The sequence below is a fragment of the Tachysurus vachellii genome, chromosome 10, assembly GCF_030014155.1.
Source record: "Tachysurus vachellii isolate PV-2020 chromosome 10, HZAU_Pvac_v1, whole genome shotgun sequence".
NCBI classification, from domain to species: Eukaryota; Metazoa; Chordata; class Actinopteri; order Siluriformes; family Bagridae; genus Tachysurus; species Tachysurus vachellii.
Genome location: NC_083469.1, coordinates 12,062,448 through 12,083,098, shown reverse-complemented (window position 1 = coordinate 12,083,098; position 20,651 = coordinate 12,062,448). Strand labels below are relative to the sequence as shown.

At 36.3% G+C, this 20,651-nt stretch overlaps 1 protein-coding gene across 1 annotated transcript in view; it reads right to left on the bottom strand.

Moving 5' to 3' along the window:
* sntg2 (syntrophin, gamma 2) overlaps positions 1-20,383 on the bottom strand; it is a 36,396-nt gene extending 16,013 nt beyond the window's left edge. Inside the window, exons 1-8 of the mRNA XM_060879369.1 lie at positions 19,967-20,383; positions 12,306-12,443; positions 11,317-11,373; positions 9,793-9,850; positions 8,774-8,817; positions 6,743-6,784; positions 3,007-3,094; positions 2,598-2,689 (exon numbers count right to left, since the gene is read on the bottom strand). Of these exons, the coding sequence (XP_060735352.1) occupies positions 2,598-2,689; positions 3,007-3,094; positions 6,743-6,784; positions 8,774-8,817; positions 9,793-9,850; positions 11,317-11,373; positions 12,306-12,443; positions 19,967-20,035 (588 nt within the window). The 5' untranslated portion in view covers positions 20,036-20,383. The remainder of the gene's footprint in view (positions 1-2,597; positions 2,690-3,006; positions 3,095-6,742; positions 6,785-8,773; positions 8,818-9,792; positions 9,851-11,316; positions 11,374-12,305; positions 12,444-19,966) is intronic.
* Positions 20,384-20,651: the final 268 nt, after the last annotated feature.

Below are 20,651 nucleotides of genomic sequence, written 5' to 3'. Positions count from 1 at the left end.
AATTCCGACATTTGTGATCAAATCAAAGCTTGGTGCTATTGCCAATTAAGCTTATGTCTTAGGCACTTTCTCAAGCAAGATACACTGTTGATGCACACCAATGCTGGATAATTAAACCTGATTTGACTTTCATGTCGTGCAGTGCTAAAGTCCGAGATGACAAGGAATAAAATATGGTCACCATGTCAAAATGAATTATGGTGACAAAGTGTCTGCTCTCTATCACGGACCAATTCCCAGCACCACTGACATTGTTGTCCTTCATATCAGGCTGCCTGCCATACCACAAAATATTTCTGAGGCAACGAGAGATGCAACACTAATTATTGGAAGGCATGTAAATGAATCAGTGCTCATCCCCGGGTGCTATGAAAGCAACACAGTGTCAATCAACTCAATGTCGGAGGAGCATACAGGGAATGACAAGCTCTGCGAATTCTAATCACCTGCAGGGAAGGAAGCATCAAGAGTAAAGGAGGATTAACAAAAACCCTCATTTAAAGAACACTTTTGTTGAGTCAGCAATTAGACAACCACAGCTCTTGTTTTAATACAAACTTTCCTTGAACACAAAACTAGAGAAAACAAGAGCGAGAAAAAAGAGTCAGCATAAATAATAGAAATGCATTCTAATCTTTACCTGCCGTGTTTGCTACCTGGATAGTTTGACAGTTTAATAAAGGAGTAGCCCAGATGTGCAGATTTTTTAAAGCATTTGTCTTCTGTGAAAATTCAATTCAAGTTTTCAATTCAAGTTTATTTGTATAGCACTTTTTACAATTGAAATTGTCTCAAAGCAGCTTTACAGAACATAAACAGAGAACAAAAGGTTAATATAAAGAATAATATAAAGATTAAAAGAATACAAGATTAATATCAGATATATTTAAATGTGTATGTATTTATCCCCAATGAGCAAGTCTGAGATGACTCAGGCAGCAGTGGCAAGGAAAAACTCACTTAGACGGTAAAGGAAGAAACCTTGAGAGGAACCAGACTCAAAGGGGAACCTCATCCTCATATGGGTGACACTGGAGTGTGCGATTATAAATATACAGTCTGACAAATGTTGTATTGATGCAAAAGATCACATGGAGTTCACATCTCCTCTATAGTAACAAGAGAAACAAGAAACGAGCCTACCATCCATTTATTCTTCTTTGTCTGTCATGTCGAGCATATTTCATCCAGACGGCTTCATTAAAAAACACACACCCTCATGCTCTCAAAGGACGAGCATACAGTACCTCTAAAGAACGGGGCTGGCGATTGAGCTGATTAATACATATTCAACATGTTCATTCATGTGTTTCTACTCATGTGGGTGAAACTCTTGGTGCTTTGAGGCTCTGAGTCATGTAGGCATGGCATGTTCACCTTCACATGACACTCTCTGTTTGATAATAAGCTGCCTGATAAGCTGTCACCTACCTGCCCTGCCCGATAGGAACACCAGCACAGCAATCTCTATGGCCTGCTATGTATTATGCCTTACTACGTAGCATGCTTGTCTAATTCCATTTACAAAACAAAGATGAAATGAACTCACATGGTTAGGGCACTGAGATTTACATAACATTAGTATGTGACATTATGGGATGGATGAGGTGTTTGGTCCCACAGCTAGAGCCTTGTCGAGCTGAGAAATTATAGTCTTCTGAGATACTATATGTGTGCTAATTCTTTTCGCATCTCAGCAAGCCATCACATTCACACCTCTGAACAATGGAAAAAGATTCATGCATGAAATGGTGGCCAGCTCATGATTTTCACTACTATTTACAAAAGCCATAAAAAAAGCGTCTCATGGGTATAAACAGAACATAACAAAATGGCAATGCTGATAATTCTTATCATTTGACTGCACATGAAATAAATGATATGTTTAGTAATTCTGGTGGTAATTTGTTTGGTTGGCGTTGTATAGCGGTTGTCTGTTACACCGACATCTCAGGGGGTCATTGGTAGTGCAGTTTCAATTATGTTTAATAGTAAAATTCTTGAATGATTTCAAACATAACAGAAACATCATCGGTTTCCCTTGTTAGCTCCAGCAACAATTTGTGTCATTTTAATGAGAAATTCAGTAATGCTCTGCAGCTATACAATGCGGTCACAAAGATTTATGGCAGAGATTTAGCTCAGCTAGTTAGCGATCTACAAAATGCCAAGCACAATGGCACTGACAGCAGTATTAGCAGGGAAGTTGAAGCTTTGGAATCTGTTGTGTTTGTGCATGTGTATAAATGAAAGCTGTAAAAATTAAAAGACAACTGCACTGATGCATCGGACACTTTAGTTAGAAATACAGCAAAACCTAATTCCCACTGGCACCACTATCAACAGCCAGTCCAAAGGAATTGTGGGTAATGTAGGAAACTGTTAATTAAAGTGAAAATTGTAAAGTTGAAACTATAATAGTCAAACATGATTTGTGATTCAGTTCATTTCAGACTAAAGATGATATGATGATTCTTGATTAATATGCAAGTCACTCATTGTGGATATTTTATTTAGTGTAGTATTTACAACCTGTAATTCAAGCTCATTTCTGATGTTTTAAATTGACAGAAGACTGTATGCAGAGATGGACTTACTGTGTTGCTTAAATTCCCATTTAAATGTAAACCACTGTCAAAAAGTGGTGAGGATGCTCTGCTACTCTGATCACTGGATGGTCCCGGAGAGCCTGAAAAAAAATCCCAGACTGTTTAAGAAGCACCATTATAACCACACAGCTTGTCTGCATGATTTTCTACTGTAATTACTTGTAATTAGTAAAACCAGCAACTCAACCAGTAAATCTAATCAAAGCGACGTTTCATTTTTTAAACATTTTAAAAGACACCATAGTAGAGATTGTAGACGAACACATTTAGTGTGGCAACTAAATCCAGTAGCAGCACTACACTTCCTTTAAGGGTCTTGGCTCTACAGCAGCTTAGAGCTGTTATAACCCCCTGCCGAGCTTGTGAATGCTCGTGAAGGTGCGCAGTGCGAACTCACCTAATGGGAGCTTTAAAAAGGCTGGTGCCTCCCTGAGGTACCTCACAGTGATTGTAACTTCATCTCCAGCGGTTCGCAAGAGATGAACCTGCCCAGAAAACAAAAGAAAGTGAGAGACAAGGAGAGAAGAGAGGCAGTGAGAGCACTGTGGGAGACGGATTTAGAGAATAATATCCTCTTAACACTGCAGGACAGTCGACATGATAAAAAGATGACACTAAAGGAAACGCATGCAATTCCAATGCCACTTTGAACTGGTTTAAAAGTACTTCAACATTTGAATCAATTCATGATGGATTTCAATACAGCGTCTTTGAATAATTACAGAGTTCTGTACCCTCAGCTAAGCTTTCGCATGATCTGAGAGGCCAGTTAACTGCTGCTCAGACACGTAATTACCCCCGCCGTCTCTGGTAGCTTCACGTTGCATCATCCACTATGCACATGCTTTAAAACTACTGTCCAAATATATGAAATGCCTGTGTTCAAGTAATTCACACTACTCCTTTTATCTAAACAACTGCCTAATGCTTTTCAGAACCTACCAATACATTTTATCTTCTTTGGAGAATCTTCTAAAAGTCTTTGATCAAAACCATAAACAGAGGAATTACTAAATCTAGTCAAGCCAATTTTTCTGTCTATGATTAATAAGAAGTGGTTTGTCAAGCATTCCTACAAAGGGCCCATCCCAAATCACACTGAGTATAAAGTCATGCCTTTGACATATAAAGCCTTTAATGACATTGCTAAGGCATATCTTGCTGATCTCTTGAGCATTATATCAGCTCCCAACCACTTTGCACAGCTGATGCAGGCTTACTGTTAATCCCTGGGATCACATACAACCTGGTGAATGGGCTTTTTTCCTTGTATATTTCCTAAACTCTGGAGCAGTGTTTTAAAGAATATTAGGAGGTCTGTTTGCCTTTTTTTGTGTAAATAAATGTTTAAACTGGCTTAGGTTTCTTGACTGCATAGTTGTTATTGATATTTTGTTACTTTAATTTTCATCCTTCAGTTCAATGTTCACAAATTATCATTTATTATTACATCCAATTGGTTGCTAGAAACTGCCAGAAGCCATTGTACCTCCCAGCTTATAAAGAGGATCATAAGTATAATTAATTCACAATGACTGTATATCGGTTTGATTTCATGCCTTGGATGGGCTAGAATGAAAACTATTCTGTTAACATTTATTGCTGTAAAAAGGTTAATTGTGGTAAAACAATTTCATTTTTTCTGTTTTTTTTTTCTTTCTTTCTTTTTTTTCCAAATGACTTAGTTTCATTCAGCTCCGATTCATTTCCATATCCAGACCTAAAAGTGATCTATTTGTGATTTTCTACCACCCTTTAATCATCAGCGTATAAGTGAGTGACTGCAGTGGGTATTACATTCACTCAACTGTTTAACTGTTTAACTGATTTAATCTTTATATATCAGGCCCTATACTGCAAAAGTCTTCTGATAATACTCTTATTATGTTATGATATTAACAACATCGTTTTGTTTAATTAAGTATTCAAACCTCTCACAATTACTTTTTTCTTTTAGTTTCCTGTTTTTCTGTCTGCTTTGCTTGGTTCATGCTCCCTTGTCAGCATCAGCACCTGCATCTAATTATTTTAAATGTCCTTCCAAATCACATGCAGTTACCCTGCCTTTCTAAGCCACGACTGTTGTCCTTCTTGTTTGTTTCGTTTTCTAGGTTTATTCTCTCAAAGGTTTTTCACTCTCTGCTTTCGGCCTGCTTTTTGACTCTTGCTTTGGAAATGTATTCAGGTTTTTGCACTTACTTATATCATATTAGACTCCCCTGTGTTTCAAAACACTGTGTTATATAGAAATATAAAAAGTTAGAGCAGTTTTGCTATATTTTCTTTAAACTGACTTCTGTCCAAACCTTCAGACTAATCCTAACCATCCAATGGTTCTCGTTAATGAACTATTTAGGATTAGTGGTTGCTGAAGTACGGTTCTTTTTTTGATAATGTACTATAAGACTAAAATGATCGGACACCTGGCCATCAAACCTATATGTGATTTACGAAGATCCCATTCCAAATTTAGTCCATCATTCATTCATTCATTTTCTACCGCTTATCCGAACTACCTCGGGTCACAGGGAGCCTGTGCCTATCTCAGGCGTCATTGGGCATCAAGGCAGGATACACCCTGGACGGAGGAAACCCCCGAGGCACGGGAAGAACATGCAAACTCCACACACACAAGGCGGAGGTGGGAATCGAACCCCCAACCCTGGAGGTGTGAGGCGAACGTGCTAACCACTAAGTCACCGTGCCCCCTTTTAGTCCATCATTTCTGTTTTAATATATCTTCCACTCTTCTAGGAAGGCTTTTAGGTAGATTTTGGAGCATGGATTATGGGATGTGCCTATTCAGTCACTGTGTATTACTGAGTTCAGACACCGATTTAGGGCGAGGAGGCCTGGCACACTGTTAGTAGTCTAACACATGAAAAAAGATGTTGAATGGGGTTAAGGTCAGGGTTCTGTGCAGGACACTTGTTTTTTTCCACAGCAACCTTGGAAAACAATGTATTCATGGAGCTTCACAGGAGTAGGCACCGTTCCAGTAAAGCAAACTCTTGAAACTTCAGTATATAAAGACATTCTAGACAATTGTGTGCAATATTTTGGGGACAGCCCACATACAGGTGTGAAAATGCCACCACAAGCTTCCAGAACCATAGTACTGAAACTCACAAAGCACTCACAAGACTCAGCAAATGTACTAAAGTGATCACACCATTCTTACAAAAAAAATTCTCTTGATTGGTGTTTTGATGATAGTGGATAGCACTGTTAGTCCAAAGTCTTCCAAAGGGATGCTGACCAAAGGCCATACAATACTTTTTACATCCTTTTCATCATTAAATCTATTTTTACTCATGCTTTGTGCATGGAGATGGGGTCATCATGGAAGAGCGTACTTGCATCAGGATAGAAATGTTTCATCATAGGATAAAGGTGATCAGTCAGAATAAATGTGTATCGATTTGTAAACAAGTCTCTAAGCAGACAAATGGGCCTACCATAGTATGCCTCCCATAGTATCCCAACAGTGGCATCATATTTAACTGTCATTTATTGCCTGTCTGTACATCTGAGTGACAAGTAATTTATTTAGAACACAAGAACATCTTTTATTGTGGCAAACATGGTCTTCATCAAGCTTAGTATATTCAAGGCTTACAATCTGACACTGTCTCTTCTTTACCATACAGAAGAGACCGTGTCAGTCATAATACATAATAATGAAGTCTAATCCCCCAAATATCAGTGGTCAATCTGTGACAAAGAGATTTTTAGAGCTGAAACAGCTTGGCTTTGTTAGCTTGTGGTTTCTGAGAGTAAAATCATTAATCATGTCTCTTGACTTCCTGAATGTGAAAGGAAAGACCATCTGTTTGGAGTGGGAAATACAGAGAGAGAGAAAAAAATACAGAGAGAGAGAGCGAGAGAGAGAGAGAGAGAGAGAGAGAGAGAGAGAGAGAGAGAGAGAGAGAGAGAGAGAGAGAGAGAGAGAGAGAGAGAGAGAGAGAGAGAGAGCTGTTACGGTGAAGTACCAGAATGAAAAATATAAATATTTCTTATATATAAAAAGATTGCACATGGTTCAAGTCAAGCACCTTTGATTATTGCTCCATCACTTGTCATTTCAACACCACAGGGCAGGAGTAATAGCACTTTGATGAGTGAATACTTACAACTTCTTCATGTGTGCACTTCTCCACATTGATGCCATTGATCTGTATGAAAGAAAGGGTTTCTTCATTATAAAGCACTTACGATTTATTTTTTGTGCACTTTTATGGTTAAAGCTGGTTGCAGTCCAGAAAACTGTACTCTAGTCCACAGTTTACTACACAGTGCAGTTCCAGTGGCAGTTACTGTAATACTAAAATGTGTAGCATTACATCTTGGTTACTTTACAAATTTGATTTATGTTATACTTCTGTGACCATGTAGTGGATACCTGAATCTGTGTGTCCACATTCATACTTGAGTTTATAATGTGAGTGTGTACATAATGGAGAAATGGCCCATGAGCTGAACCAGAATTTACAGAAAAGGGCAAAGCTCAGAAAATAGAGCAGCCTCAGAAACAAAACAAAGGAGAGATTGGAGTTTCACTGAAGGAATAATAAATAGACATGGGTGTAATTTTGTTTTGAAATGTGCTGAGGGGAAAAGAAGCCTTGCACGATCTATTATAAACCAAGTCTCTTTCCCCCCCCGAAAGCATTTATGAAGTGTTTTCACTTGTTTGTATTAACAGCATCAGGTGTATGAATAGTATCGATTCATAAATTGAAATACTTCAACTACTGTTCAAATCCACAATTCTAGCAATCACAGTATGTTAAATGATTTAGAATGTTTTAAAATTGAGTTGCTATTCTATGTGTGATCTCTTTACTGTAAATAAGCAAGTAAGAAGACAACAGAAAGAATATTATGTAGTCCTACAGGATTAAGTTGTCTTATAATTTATATCTGAATATGCTTCCTGTTTGAATATGCGTCATGTTTGTAGTAAATATAATTATATCCATTTTTCTATAAAGTGATCATATCACCTTGTGACACAAACATGAAATGCAGAGGAAAACAGATATATTCACTTGTGCTGTTAATTTACTGTCCAATGTTATAGCTTTATTATAGACATTTGGTTAGAAATACCAGAGCTACTGTGTATAATTTTTTTTAACAGACTAATCTTTCAGAAAGGGGTTAAGAAGTATACATACACAGCTAGTCTACAGAAGATAGAAAGTATCTGATGTATCAAGGGAAAATTTTATTGTTTACACTTCTGATACATTTGTTAAAATAAAAAACTTGGAATATAAAACCCATGGAAGAAAGTCAACACCTCTCATTACAATGTTTTCAACCAAACCCATCTACCTTGCAACCAATCAGAATTTGCCTAAGGTGTGGATGACACACAGCTCCCTAGAAACAAGCAGTGTGTCATGGAGCTAGTAGCTTACCCATACACCCCCTCTCTCCATGAGAAGCAAAGATGTAAACATGCTTTACAAAGTAAAAATAAAAATCAGTTTTGCGGCCTACATTCATACAATATACTTACATTTTTAAATTCTGCAAACATTTTCTTTTTGTCTTTAACTCACCTTTGTTTTAAATATGTAAAACTCTCGTATCTAAAAGCTAGAGCAACGTATAAGTTTGTCTACAATAAATATAATCTTCTTGTTCATAAATATGCGTGAGCGTAATATGAGGATTTGAGTGTGCATAATTTCACATAATTTCAGATTGATGTCAAATCATATTCAAATGTCATATTTCTTTCAAAGTCGTGCTTCATAAACAGTTGATAGGAATGTTTAGATCACTGACGATTGTAGAGAACGTTGCATATCACATCTACCAACCGAAGCTCAACATCTGAATAACATTAGCCTAGGGCAATATAGGACAAGACTACAAATTTAAAGAATGAATGGTATAGCATTACAAACTGAAAATAAATTTCTTCTTTTCTATTTGAGCTTGTGGTAATAAGGGTGCACTTAAAAAAAAGTGTCATTACTTTTATTCCTCAGATTCATATAATGAGTTCAAAGGTTAAACCTTCAGTTGACCTTGAGAAAATGAATCAGAGAGAAACATCATTAGGATGCAGAGAGCACATTGCTCTGACATGCACCTATGCCCCTGGGCATTGTGGAGAATAAGAGTAAGCTAACGTTCGCTTCACTAACCTGTAACACGGCGTCGCCGATAAACAGCATCCCTGTCTGATCAGCTGCAGGCCAGACACAAGGTGTCAAAGGTTAATGGAGACATTAGGATACAATTAGTCATTTCATATGTGCTAATGTGATGGAAATAGCAATCAGCCCTGGTGACTGAGAAGTCTGCCAATATAGCCTTTAGCGGAGTGCTAGATAAAAGTGGCTCTAATCCAAAATTCCTACAACTCTGAAATTCAACTCATTTTTCATCATAAATAACAAATACATTTGATTTTCATTAGTGTTTTGAAATATAATCACGTGGTTCCAAAGTTAGACAAAGTTCCTGCTGGTTACATTATCTTTACTAAAGTTATTAAGATCAAGTCATTAAGCAGAAGGTTTTTGTGAAAACTCTTAAATGTTAAGATTTTAAATGTGACAAAATAATAGCATATTTGTAATACTGCAACTCTGCATGCGGCATCATGCTGATCTGATGCTATGGGTAATTATTTCACTCATTGATTTATATTCTTTCTTTTCATAAAGCTCTAAGGGGTTCTTCTTTTGAGGCATAGAAAACATACATGATACATGATATAGTCTATATCCAATCTACTTTTAAGGCACACAGAAATTTCTTGAAAGTTATTGATCCTGCATATGAGAGAGCCTCTGGGATAGCAAGAAAAAACAGACATGGGCAATATTATTTCTGGGTTGAGAGAACTAATGAAGTAGTCCATTGATGTTGTATGCTTATATATGAGGCATTCATGGCTCAGAGATCATATGGTCCACAACTTGGCACATGCATCACTATACTAGGGACAAGCATATGGCCTCTAATTACACACTTATTAAACAGTCTGCCTCAAGAGATTAAGTGGCTTTTGGCTCTAGATGTCAGACTCTGTAAATCATATATTCTGTAGGAAAGAAAATAATCACTGTTGATAGTGGGAGGGTAACGTATAGTAATCATTGAGCCTTAGCTAATTTATCTGTACAAAAATCGGAAGGAAAACTCAATAATGCCTTACCTACTTGATCTTTGAAAATCTTTGAAATGACCACAGGCACTTCATGCTCAGCTCCTCCCTGAAATAAAAAAAATTCACTCCAGGTGATTCAGTAAAACAACCACCCACTGATACACAAGCTACACTTCATATCCTAGCAAATCATTCAGCTCTATCGACTTATCCAAGTTTCTTCTGGGTGGCATAATAAATTTTAATCTATACTATAGCATTCTCTTTGATCTCCAAAACAGATCTATGCACATAGAACACCGTGTGTCTGGTATGTGACTGATTTAAATGATAACAAATAAATAAATAAATAAATAAATAAATAAATAAATGTTCCAAGGTATTAACATATGAATCATTTGAAGGTCAAAATAAATTACTTATGTCTCACATTAAATAACCAGTGTACAATCAATTATAACATATAAATCTATAACAACTATAACGAAAATTCAAATCAAGTATGTTAAAAAGATATGTCCCAGTAAAACATCATACATAAGGGGTTATATTCAACATTGAAAACAGCATTAAAAAGATATTTCTGTATTCAGTCATGATTTTCAATAATGTTCAAACAACCACTTAAAAGAAAAATGCACTCTCTTTAATCCCCCAAAAATTGGGGAATAAAAAACATTGCCTGGAGCAAGATATCACATTTTTTCTGTCAACTGTACAGAAAAATGTCATACTTGCAATGCATGTAACAAATTATGAAATACACAATAAAAAAAGACATATAAATCAGAAGGCAAGCATTCAATTCTAACACATCTAAAATCTTATATAATGTATTGTTGATATGTTGCTGTAGAAATATTGGTAGTTAAGTAATCTTTGCATATTTGTTATAATTTAACAATATGAGTTCCACTCATATTATTCCACCCTCGACTTATGAAAGAGCATTTGTTGCAGTACTGTTTTTTTTGCTAAGAGTACAACCTCATAAAGCATAAATCTAAGTATTAAACAATGCATCTGCTGTTGAGAGTTTCATAAATTGAATGAACAGGACATAAACAAACAAACAAAAAAATGGGGCCATTTTCTCCCTTGTTTAGTCACCTGCCATAAACCCAACCACTAACTAGTTATCTACTGTACCTGCCTTACTGTTACAACTACTACCTGAGAAGGGTTAAATGCTATCTACGCTTTTCCACATACATTAGCTGAAAGATATGAGTGTCTCTGTGAGTGACAGGAGAGAGAATCCCTCCCACCAACCAGCTTTAATTTTAGTGTAACATTGTGGTGATGGACTACTCATTTGAAGAGATATTATGCAACAAAAAAAAGGACTTTATAAATCTTTTAACTTTTGACTCTGATTCTTTTACATTTTTTATACCTTTTCTCAACTGTTCAATTACTCTGAATACCTCTATGCACAATTTCAGTATTAACTCCACGTTATCTGTTTGCAACTCTAAATACTGACAATAATAATAACACTTTTAAATTACCATATTTATTTATTTACTTATTTAATTATGTATTTTCAAAAAGCAGAGAAAATGAACCTACTTTGATACTCAGACCAAGACCACCAGTTGCCTGTCTCCGGAGTACAACAGTTCTGTGCTTTAAAAAAGGGGAATTTAGTTGGTAGGATTATAAAGGCATCATGATTATCAGAATGTCACATGTGACAAAGGCAACAATAACCATAACAGGATATTTCTTATTCACACACTCAGCCTAATGATACTTTCCAAGTATGTTTTTGTCATCCCATTCAAATACAAGTCAACAATGAAATATGGACATGTAAACAGGGAAACAAGATAAAACAAGGAAATATTGTTCCTCTAGGTCTGCAGTGCAATATTCAAGACAACACAGAGTCACTAGCAGGACTAGATACTATACAGTGTGTAACTAATGCATGACAGATATGTACAATAAATAAATAATGCAGAACATAACAATAAATACACAGGACAGGAGATCAGTCCACACTAACTATACAGCACAACAAAAGCAAGTCTAGAAAAACTGGACAGATTTTAGGAATTTCGGGAATTATAAGACATATGTGGCGCAAATTGTTATTTAGAAATCTTGAAAGAAAATAAAGCAAGCAGGAGTTGCTTGTATAGTTCACTAGATAATACAGTGCTGATGCAAATAGAGTTTTTAAATATTTGTGGCTAATATTCAATATATGTGCTGCATATGAAATTGTGTTTCTGTAAGTGTACATTGACGGCTCTAGGGCACAGAGAATAAACCACTTGGTGTGTGGTATGAAAGATGGCCATGCTTACAAAAATACACATTAGAATACACCACTTGACTGAGATGCTAAATAAAAAAGTCTAATGCCTCTACTTCTGCTGATCCTCTGTAATCTGTCAGTAACACAACCATCTTCCCATTACACCACACTGGTCCTGTACACAGTGTTAAAATAGCTGAAAATGTGGCATGTTTGCCTCTTAGAAATAATCTAAAGCAGCTCAAGCATCTGTGAAATTAAATCTTTTTGTGCAGTTCAAGGCCTCAGTACTTACATTTAAGTGATGTGCACCACCACCTATGCAGACCACATCCTGCTTCTGTATGGTCAATATCTCTTTAGTTAACTTTAAACGGATGTCATAAGTATTACTTGTCTTTTCATCATACAAAAGGGCGAGTCCGGTTTTTGTCTGTAAACAGAAAAGCAAAAAAAATTTGAATGTTAGTTGAATGATTTTACAGGAGTCATGTGTAGAACTTTTAAAAAAGACTTTTTTTCATATCTGAAACCTCCATGCAACATTCTAAATTGTATTAGTCTCAATAGCTGCTGATCCAACATGTTGTAGCCACAGTATTTCTTGGCTTCCAAATGCAAACAAAGAATATTCAACAGCCGAAACGTCAAAGTTGACAACATTGAAATATATCTTAATTTAGTGAGAATGACATTTGTAAATAAGAAAATCTTCCATAGAACAAACATGTTTGCAATTTTTCATCTCTGGAAAAGTTCCTGCCTCAGAATTTTTTTTTATTTTTTTTTTCTTCCAGATGAGAGACAATGCTCTCAAGGGATTAACTAAATATATACTAAGTAAAACAAGCTTTCAGGTCTGTACCTCTTAAAGAAGAATAAGGTGCTAAGAACAGATAGCGTAAAGCTTTCCGGTTAATTTAGTTAGACTCCGAAATTAATCCCAGGCACACATTACTGTAGCTGGTAAATTGAAAAATATTCCTCAATACGTGAGCAAAATACAAACAGATCTGTACTGGTCATGAAGGTAGATCTTCATTCCTGAGTCTGTAATTGTCTTGAGGATGTCAGTGAGTACAGTATCTAAAGCAGAGGCACTCTTACAGTATGCATAGATAAATATGGCCCTGTGGACATATTTCCTTGTCTTCTTTACTGACCTTACTGTGAAAAATACAATATAAAAATACCCGAGTTATTGAAAAATAAAGTGTGTTAAGTATTCGGTAAGCGATAAACCATTAGCTGACACATTGTATGCATATCTGACGCACGTGAGCATGACATTAATTGGTGTAGACATATAGTTAGATTGTCATGGACTAGTTCTCTGCCTGGCACCGGGGCCATTTCTCTTAAGAGACATGCACATTTAGGTCGAGTGGCTTCACCTCTAACTCCAGAGGGACAAGATAATTAATCAAAGTTTTGAATCATAGACTGAATCTTTGAGAACACAAATATATTCTGCACTTTGGGATCTGCACCAGACTGCATTAGCCTCCTGAGATTTACACTGCATGGCAAGCAAAATTAAGTCAGTACATTACTGCAGGATTCTCTGATGATGAACTACGAGTACCCTTCTGCCCCGCTGACCCCGGTGCGCATATTACAACTAACAAATGGTAACTAATTAACAGTCTATAGTCACTTTATTAATGCTATCAGAATATACAGTATGCACACAGTAAATGCAGTTTGTGGATGAAACATCTTGCAGCATTTGTCAGGTTTGATGTATCACCTGTTTCACTTAAAAGTTTATAAAGATGAAAAAAATTGCAGAATCAGGGCCCAAGAGAAAAGACCATGCTGTGTTCTCTGTGCTGATGCATAGCGTGTGCACTAGTTTCCATTACTACACATTTCAATAGCTGTGAAATGCAGCATAAGAAGCATGGGAGTTGATGAGGGGTGGATGTGGTAAAATCAACCAAGCGGTAAATGTATGCATCTATTGACATTTTCTGCTCTGCTTTTATCTCTGAAGTCCTGCCTGAGGATATTCCTGATTTCATTACTAAAGAGGAAAAGGTCTGACCTGTTTTAAAAAAATTAAAGCACACAGCCCTTTGACTTTTTCAGGAAAGTTTGCTTCAGGTATGTCAAAAAAAATTGTTCCCTTCTAAAAAAAGAGAGAGAATCTGATGACAGGGTTGCCTCATTTAAAGCATTACTGCGAAGGAGACTGGAGGTCAGCTGCTGCCTGGAGATCAGCCCTGATAATTTTCTACTCCTCCAAGCACGCTTCTCACAGATCCTCAGCCAAGAATATTGCCTTTTTCCACAGCAGGGACAGGTGATAAATAGTCAATATAACATGTAGTGCAAGATTAAAAACACTCTTTCTAATCCATAAAGTCACTGATAGGGAAAGGTAATCACAGCTTGTAGTGCATCACACCTACTACACCTTTTAAAACTCAGTATTTTTCCACAGATCAAAGACGTACAGTTACTTGAATCTGTGAGGTGTAAATCGTGTTCAGAATCTGCTGTAATTCTGGGCTCTGTGCAGCAACTGTGATTGTCCATGTTGCTAATCACAGAATGGACAGAAATCATATAAAGTTTGAGACTGAATAATCGTTCTTCTAAGAATCATACAGAAGGGAGTTTTCAAAGTGATTAGAAAAGAAATTGACTAATCTCAACTTCCAGGTACACTTCTATTAGGATGGTCACCAGGGATCTTCATTTACAACATAACACTACTAAATCTTTTGGCCAAATGGCATTTGACACGCAGTAAGTACCTGAATGAATACTCTTTATGTGACTTTAATCGAACCATATTTAAGACATGCTACAGTGCTTTTGCAAAACACAAAACAGCTTTAGCTTAGCAAAGCTGTCAAAGTTGATTCAAAGGTAATTAGTACTGAAACGGTTTGAAAATTGATGCTAACAAGAAACTCTTTCTTAATTCAATATATTGAAGACAACAAAAAACATCTAGCCTTCCTTCTTCGTGATAAAGACAAACGATGTGCATACATTGCATAATTAAAAAAGCATCAGCACCATTTTAATAATATCGACCTCTAAAACATAAAGAAATGTCATCTTAATCACTAACAGTCTCCCCTTTTGCTATTGTTCTCTTTTACTGTAAAAGGTGCCATGTGTCTAGTAAAAAATGACCAAGAGACATGGCACAATAAAGCTTAAAATGTATCAGGCACGTATTAAAATTTTAAACTGTCTACTATGCATTAGAATAAAAAGGTAACGGAGAGGTGGAGAAAAATAATGAAGGTGTGGAGCTCTTACATCGGGTCAGTAAACCACATTAATACAGCTGATCTCAGGAATAAGTGGAGAATCATTAGCAAGCTTAGAAGCACTGTGGCATGTCTGCATCTGCAATCGTGACATTAAAAGATTTGGACAACCAATTAAAACAACACACTTAATGATCTACTGTTTAAATTTAGCATGTGCTAATAATCAGTTATACTGATATATCATTATGGTGAACTGTCTCACAAACAGTAGTGTGGTGTAGCCACTAAAGAGTTCCAGACTCTCCAGATTAATCCTGAGCTCAGGTTACTGTTTGTGATACTAGTACAAGTTTTGAATGTTCTTCCAGTGTTTGCATGAGATTCCTCTAATGTTTCTACACCCTAGCTGTAAATGAGTGTGTGCATGATGCGCTGTGATGGACTGACATCACATTCAGGGTGTATTCCTGCCTCACACCAATTGTTCTGGGACAGGGTTTATGTCCACCTGACACTAACCAATAAAAAGTTTCTACTGAAGATGAATGAATAAATGAATGAATGACTGACTGAATGAATGAATGAATGAATGAATGAATGAATGAATATTTCATAGTTGTATAGAGTAAAATTCCAAAGACAGTATATGTGAATATGTCCTTATCTGAAATTGCCATATGTGACCCTGGCCCTATTTAATTATATTAAACCTATTATTCTGCATGTAAATACAATATTGGCCTTTTTATTGCTCTCTAAATGGTTTAAAAATGTCATTTTGGTGTTGGAGTTGAAGAATGTCCTGTTCTGCTTGAATCAGCTTGAAGCTAAACAATAAATTTTTTATTTTGTTTCTCAGCCCTGTCCCAGGGTAAGTGTTCACTGAATTTATGGTTGTAAAAGTTTTATCAATCAGCAGTGGACAGTTCAGCAAACTCTCAAATTCCCAAAGACAAAACAATCAAACAAAAAGTGAACCATTCAAATCAATTTGTAACTTTTTCATGCACTGCCCATCAGCTAGTAAAAAGGAAATTAAAACATTTACTTGTAGGTAAAACATACACACAATTTTTTATTTATTTATTTAATCTTTTATAATTCCTCATGGTAGTTTAATCATACAGCCCATGCATCTGCTGATTCAAATGAGTCATGCATACTAATTCTAGATTAGGACAAAATGCATCTTCACTGAGCAGGATGTCTGCAAGTACTACAAAATAAAAGTTATTAAATGAAATGCCACTTTAAATGGAAAGCCGCAATGGTGATATACTGATGGAAAAAGTGTAGCACATTTTAGTGGTACTTTGAGGTAAAGAAGTTCCTTTATGCTTTCATCTATGGGAGAGACTATAGGGTAGTGAAAGTTGGGCTTTGTGGTTTATCAGAAAAACTGCAATTGTGTCTTTTTAACTTTAGAGAGTGAGGAAAAAAGAGAAGAATCTCATGAAAAATGAATGATTATTTCTAGCTGTTTAAGTAAGTGATCAGAGGAACTAATTATTAAATTAGATGAAGAATTATTTTAAATAGATAAAGAATTTGACATGTCATATGTCTTTAAAAAATCAATACTATGATCACTGAGGCAGCACTGTGGCACAACGGGTAGTGTTGCTGCCTCCCAGTATACCCGAGCTAACATTACTGTCTGTAAATGATCCACAAATTACCTCTAGGTGTAAATGATGGTGTGAAGGTGTGTGTGCATGAAGCCCTTAATAGACTGCCATCCTATCCAGTGTATATTCCCACCTCAGGCTTTAATTCCAATGCAACCATGGAAGTGAGGGAGTGAGAGCAACCTTGGAGAAATTCTTTCATGTACAAGGAATAACACTCTGTAGTACATGAAGTTATAGGGAAATAAGCAACTCTGGGAAGTTAATGGTACTCTTATTAGTAATTAATAATAATCAGTGATTATTGTACTGCCTCTATTTAATGCACCATGTGTATGACACTCTAGACTATAGTTCTAATAAAGGCAGTGTAATACTTAAGGTCTTTGACTAATGTCACAGTGATGAACATGAATTTCAAATATAGATTAACGCATTACACAGTTTTCCCTGTCATTTATGTTAAGTCATGCATGTGCTATTAACAAGTAAAGCATAAAGGATACATGCTGTTCTAAAAATGTCCATCATTCGGTATAGTGTGTTGGCTCTTTATACTCTGGCATAATATTTTCTTGAGAATAGAGTCAGTGCTCTGTTCTGTTACACAGAGAACTAGAAGAGTTTATACAAAAAAAAACAGATTTGGGCAGAAGTCCTTCATAACGTGTGAAACAAAGTGTTTCTGTGTTCTCTTTATCTTACTAGTGCTATGATTTATCAAACCACTCACAAAAAACTTTTCTGGACCCTCTGAGGTTACAGTGGGTTACAGTGCTCACAGAACACAATAAAAAATGATGGTTTGTTTGTGTGCCCTTTTGCATATTACACACTGTTGCAGTATTAGTATTGCAAAGGCCACTGCTGCGAAAGGTATCAACAAATATTATAGTGTGCAATCCTATTTAAATTGGTGGTTCATCTAGTGAATGCTATACTTTGCAGAAATCCTGTTATTCTATTGTGTCTTTGTCTGTGTACGTGTACATCACATCTTGCATAACATAATACGATTCATGTTGAAAATTATCTGTACTGTTTGCACAATTTAAATGGCAAAATAATACAGGGCACAAAAACACTGCAATGATTTTTATGACCGTCATTAGCTCAGCTGGCACTTGTAGAAATGAGAAAATGGGTAAATAGACCTTAGAGGAAAAAGATGTTTAAAAAATTACACTTAAAATAGAATCTTCACCAAAAAATATGTGAATTAATGGGAGATCTATTAGGCCATAATAATGCCATCAAATCAGTTCAATATCCGAAAATACAAATTTGCATGTCATGAGTGTGACAAATTGTCTTTAATAATAATTTCTTAGAAAGATGATCTGCCCATCACACAAGTAGTTGTGCTTTAAATAATCCATTACTCACATCCTCCTAGTAATACAGGCATATATTATATATAACCCTTTATAACTGAACAACCATTTAAATAAAAGTCTTTAGCAACAACAACTTGTTCAGTAAATCTCATCAGCCAGTATAGATCATGTAAATCTAGTGACGGTTTATGAAGAAATACCATCCTGGGAAATATGTCTAATTAGCAAGTTGAATCTGATCAACTGCTGCATTAACATGACCTGAATATAACACACGCCTAATTGTTGGCACTTCCATCTGAGTTTTATTGAGTCTTATACATAAGCACCATGCTCAGATAAAGATATAAAATTTCATATAAAATAGGCTTTAAACACAGAGGTACAGAATATGATGTTTTTTATGCAATTATTGTGTTTTCCCTTCCCAGGTCAAGGCCTTTGAAGTTCTCTTGTTAAATCCAATTACAAATTCCATATGTAAACCTCTGCAACATCTCACCTCCCTTCCATGCACAGCTGTTAGGAGAAATGTGTGAAAATCCCCCTTACAGTTATGGTTCATAAGGAATTAGCTGCTTTGACTTTGCTGAAGTTTCTGACATTTAAGTGTTAAAGCTCAGAGCTTATTATCACCACTGTCAGATTTATTATTATCTAACCTGTATTCAGTGGTAAGGAGAGTTGTTCTTTGGCAAGTGTGTTCTTGCTTACTCTGTCAAAAATTATTACTTAAGAAAATTAGGATTTTTTAAGCAGGATATTATGCAAAATCTTATGAAATAAATTAATATTCTATACAGATTTGTTTGAGTTCATTTAGTGCTGCCAACACCAACAGCATACCTATTCAGCAAAAAAAGCATCCCTAACAATGTCATACTAAATGAGACACTCTTTCAGCGCTATTAATAGTAAGGCAATTATTAGCATGTGGTTTCCTGCTTTATGGGGAAAATTCATCATCACTTCAACTGTAATGCAAGTACAATTCTATGAGACGACTGTAGAAATCGGGAAAAGAGAAAAGAGAAAATAGTCAATATACTTTTTCACATCATATCTCTCCGAAGAAGAAAATGAAAAACAAAGCTACACAACACAAACAGCTTTGGTCTGCAATCTACAAAGATGTAGAATGTAAAATGACCATATACATATTATATATATATATATATATATATATATATATATATATATATATATATATATATATATATATATATATATATGACAAGGAATCCACAGTAGAAAAAATAAAACAAAACAGAAAAAGACAGTCCACCATCCCCAAAGAATTATACTATATTACTATTCATCTTAACTGATTGTGTGTCTTTACCTCAAACACTTTTTACTTACAGTACATGGTGGTACTTTTAAGGTTCATACTGCCATATACGTGATTCTAAATAACTGCATTAAAGTACGGAAGCCAATAAGTGAATGAAGCTATGTTCACATAAGATAAGCCTCTCCGTTGTGCTTTCTGTAACGCTCGTAAAGCGAGATTTGCCCTCACATGCTCGTCATGTTTAAATTCCACATTTAGCTTCATTTATTAATGCGTATTTATTAACGTATCCTATCAGCTCTCTATGCATTACAAAGTCGCGTTATGTGTTTATATTGGATCAGCCACTGATACAGCAATCCAATTTCTGCCCAGTTTACACAGCCCTTACAACAGCCTAATAAACAAACATGCTCAGTGATCAGTAGCGTGTGTTTGAAGGAAGAGAGCCCAGGTTTCCTCACCCATGTGGGGTGCCAGAGGCTGCCGGGGCGCTCGAGCGGATCGGCTCGACGTTTGCCGGCCGTGTTCATTTCCAGCGCAGCCGCTGCTTCAATCCAAACGCACGTCGCTCGCACATTTATCCGGTAATAGAGAGAGATAAAGATAGAGAGAGAAAACGAGCTTCAGGGTCGCTCACTTTCCAGGGAGCCGAACATCGCGCTCACGTCAACGATTCAGTCTCGGAACGTCCAAGTTGGCACAGGAAGCGAAATATCCTCTCAGGGCGCAATGAGAACAGCTCCAGCTTTTTTCGCGAGCCGCCAGAAGTAGTGACATAAACGTACAAGTACTAATTTCCGCCTTGTAAAACGCCAGATAGTTCCAATAAGACAGGAAGTTTGGGTCGATGCGTTTCTGTCCTAAGTTGTGTGCGTGCAGTTGGTGAAGGGTATATGGCAGCTCACTACTGTAATCACCGACGCCTCGACTCTTTACGCGCGCTTATAACGTCGTCATGATGTAGTGCCGTGCGTCTGTAAGTCTTGGGGAGTATAACATTTCCCTGGATGCGTTAAGGAGCAACGAACTTTGATTGGATATTGTATATATAGCCCGTTTCTCTTTATAGTCGAAGTAATTCGTCGGTTTGGTATTTAAAAAAAACCTCGAATGCTTTCTGAGGTGGTGCATCAGTTCTCGTGACGC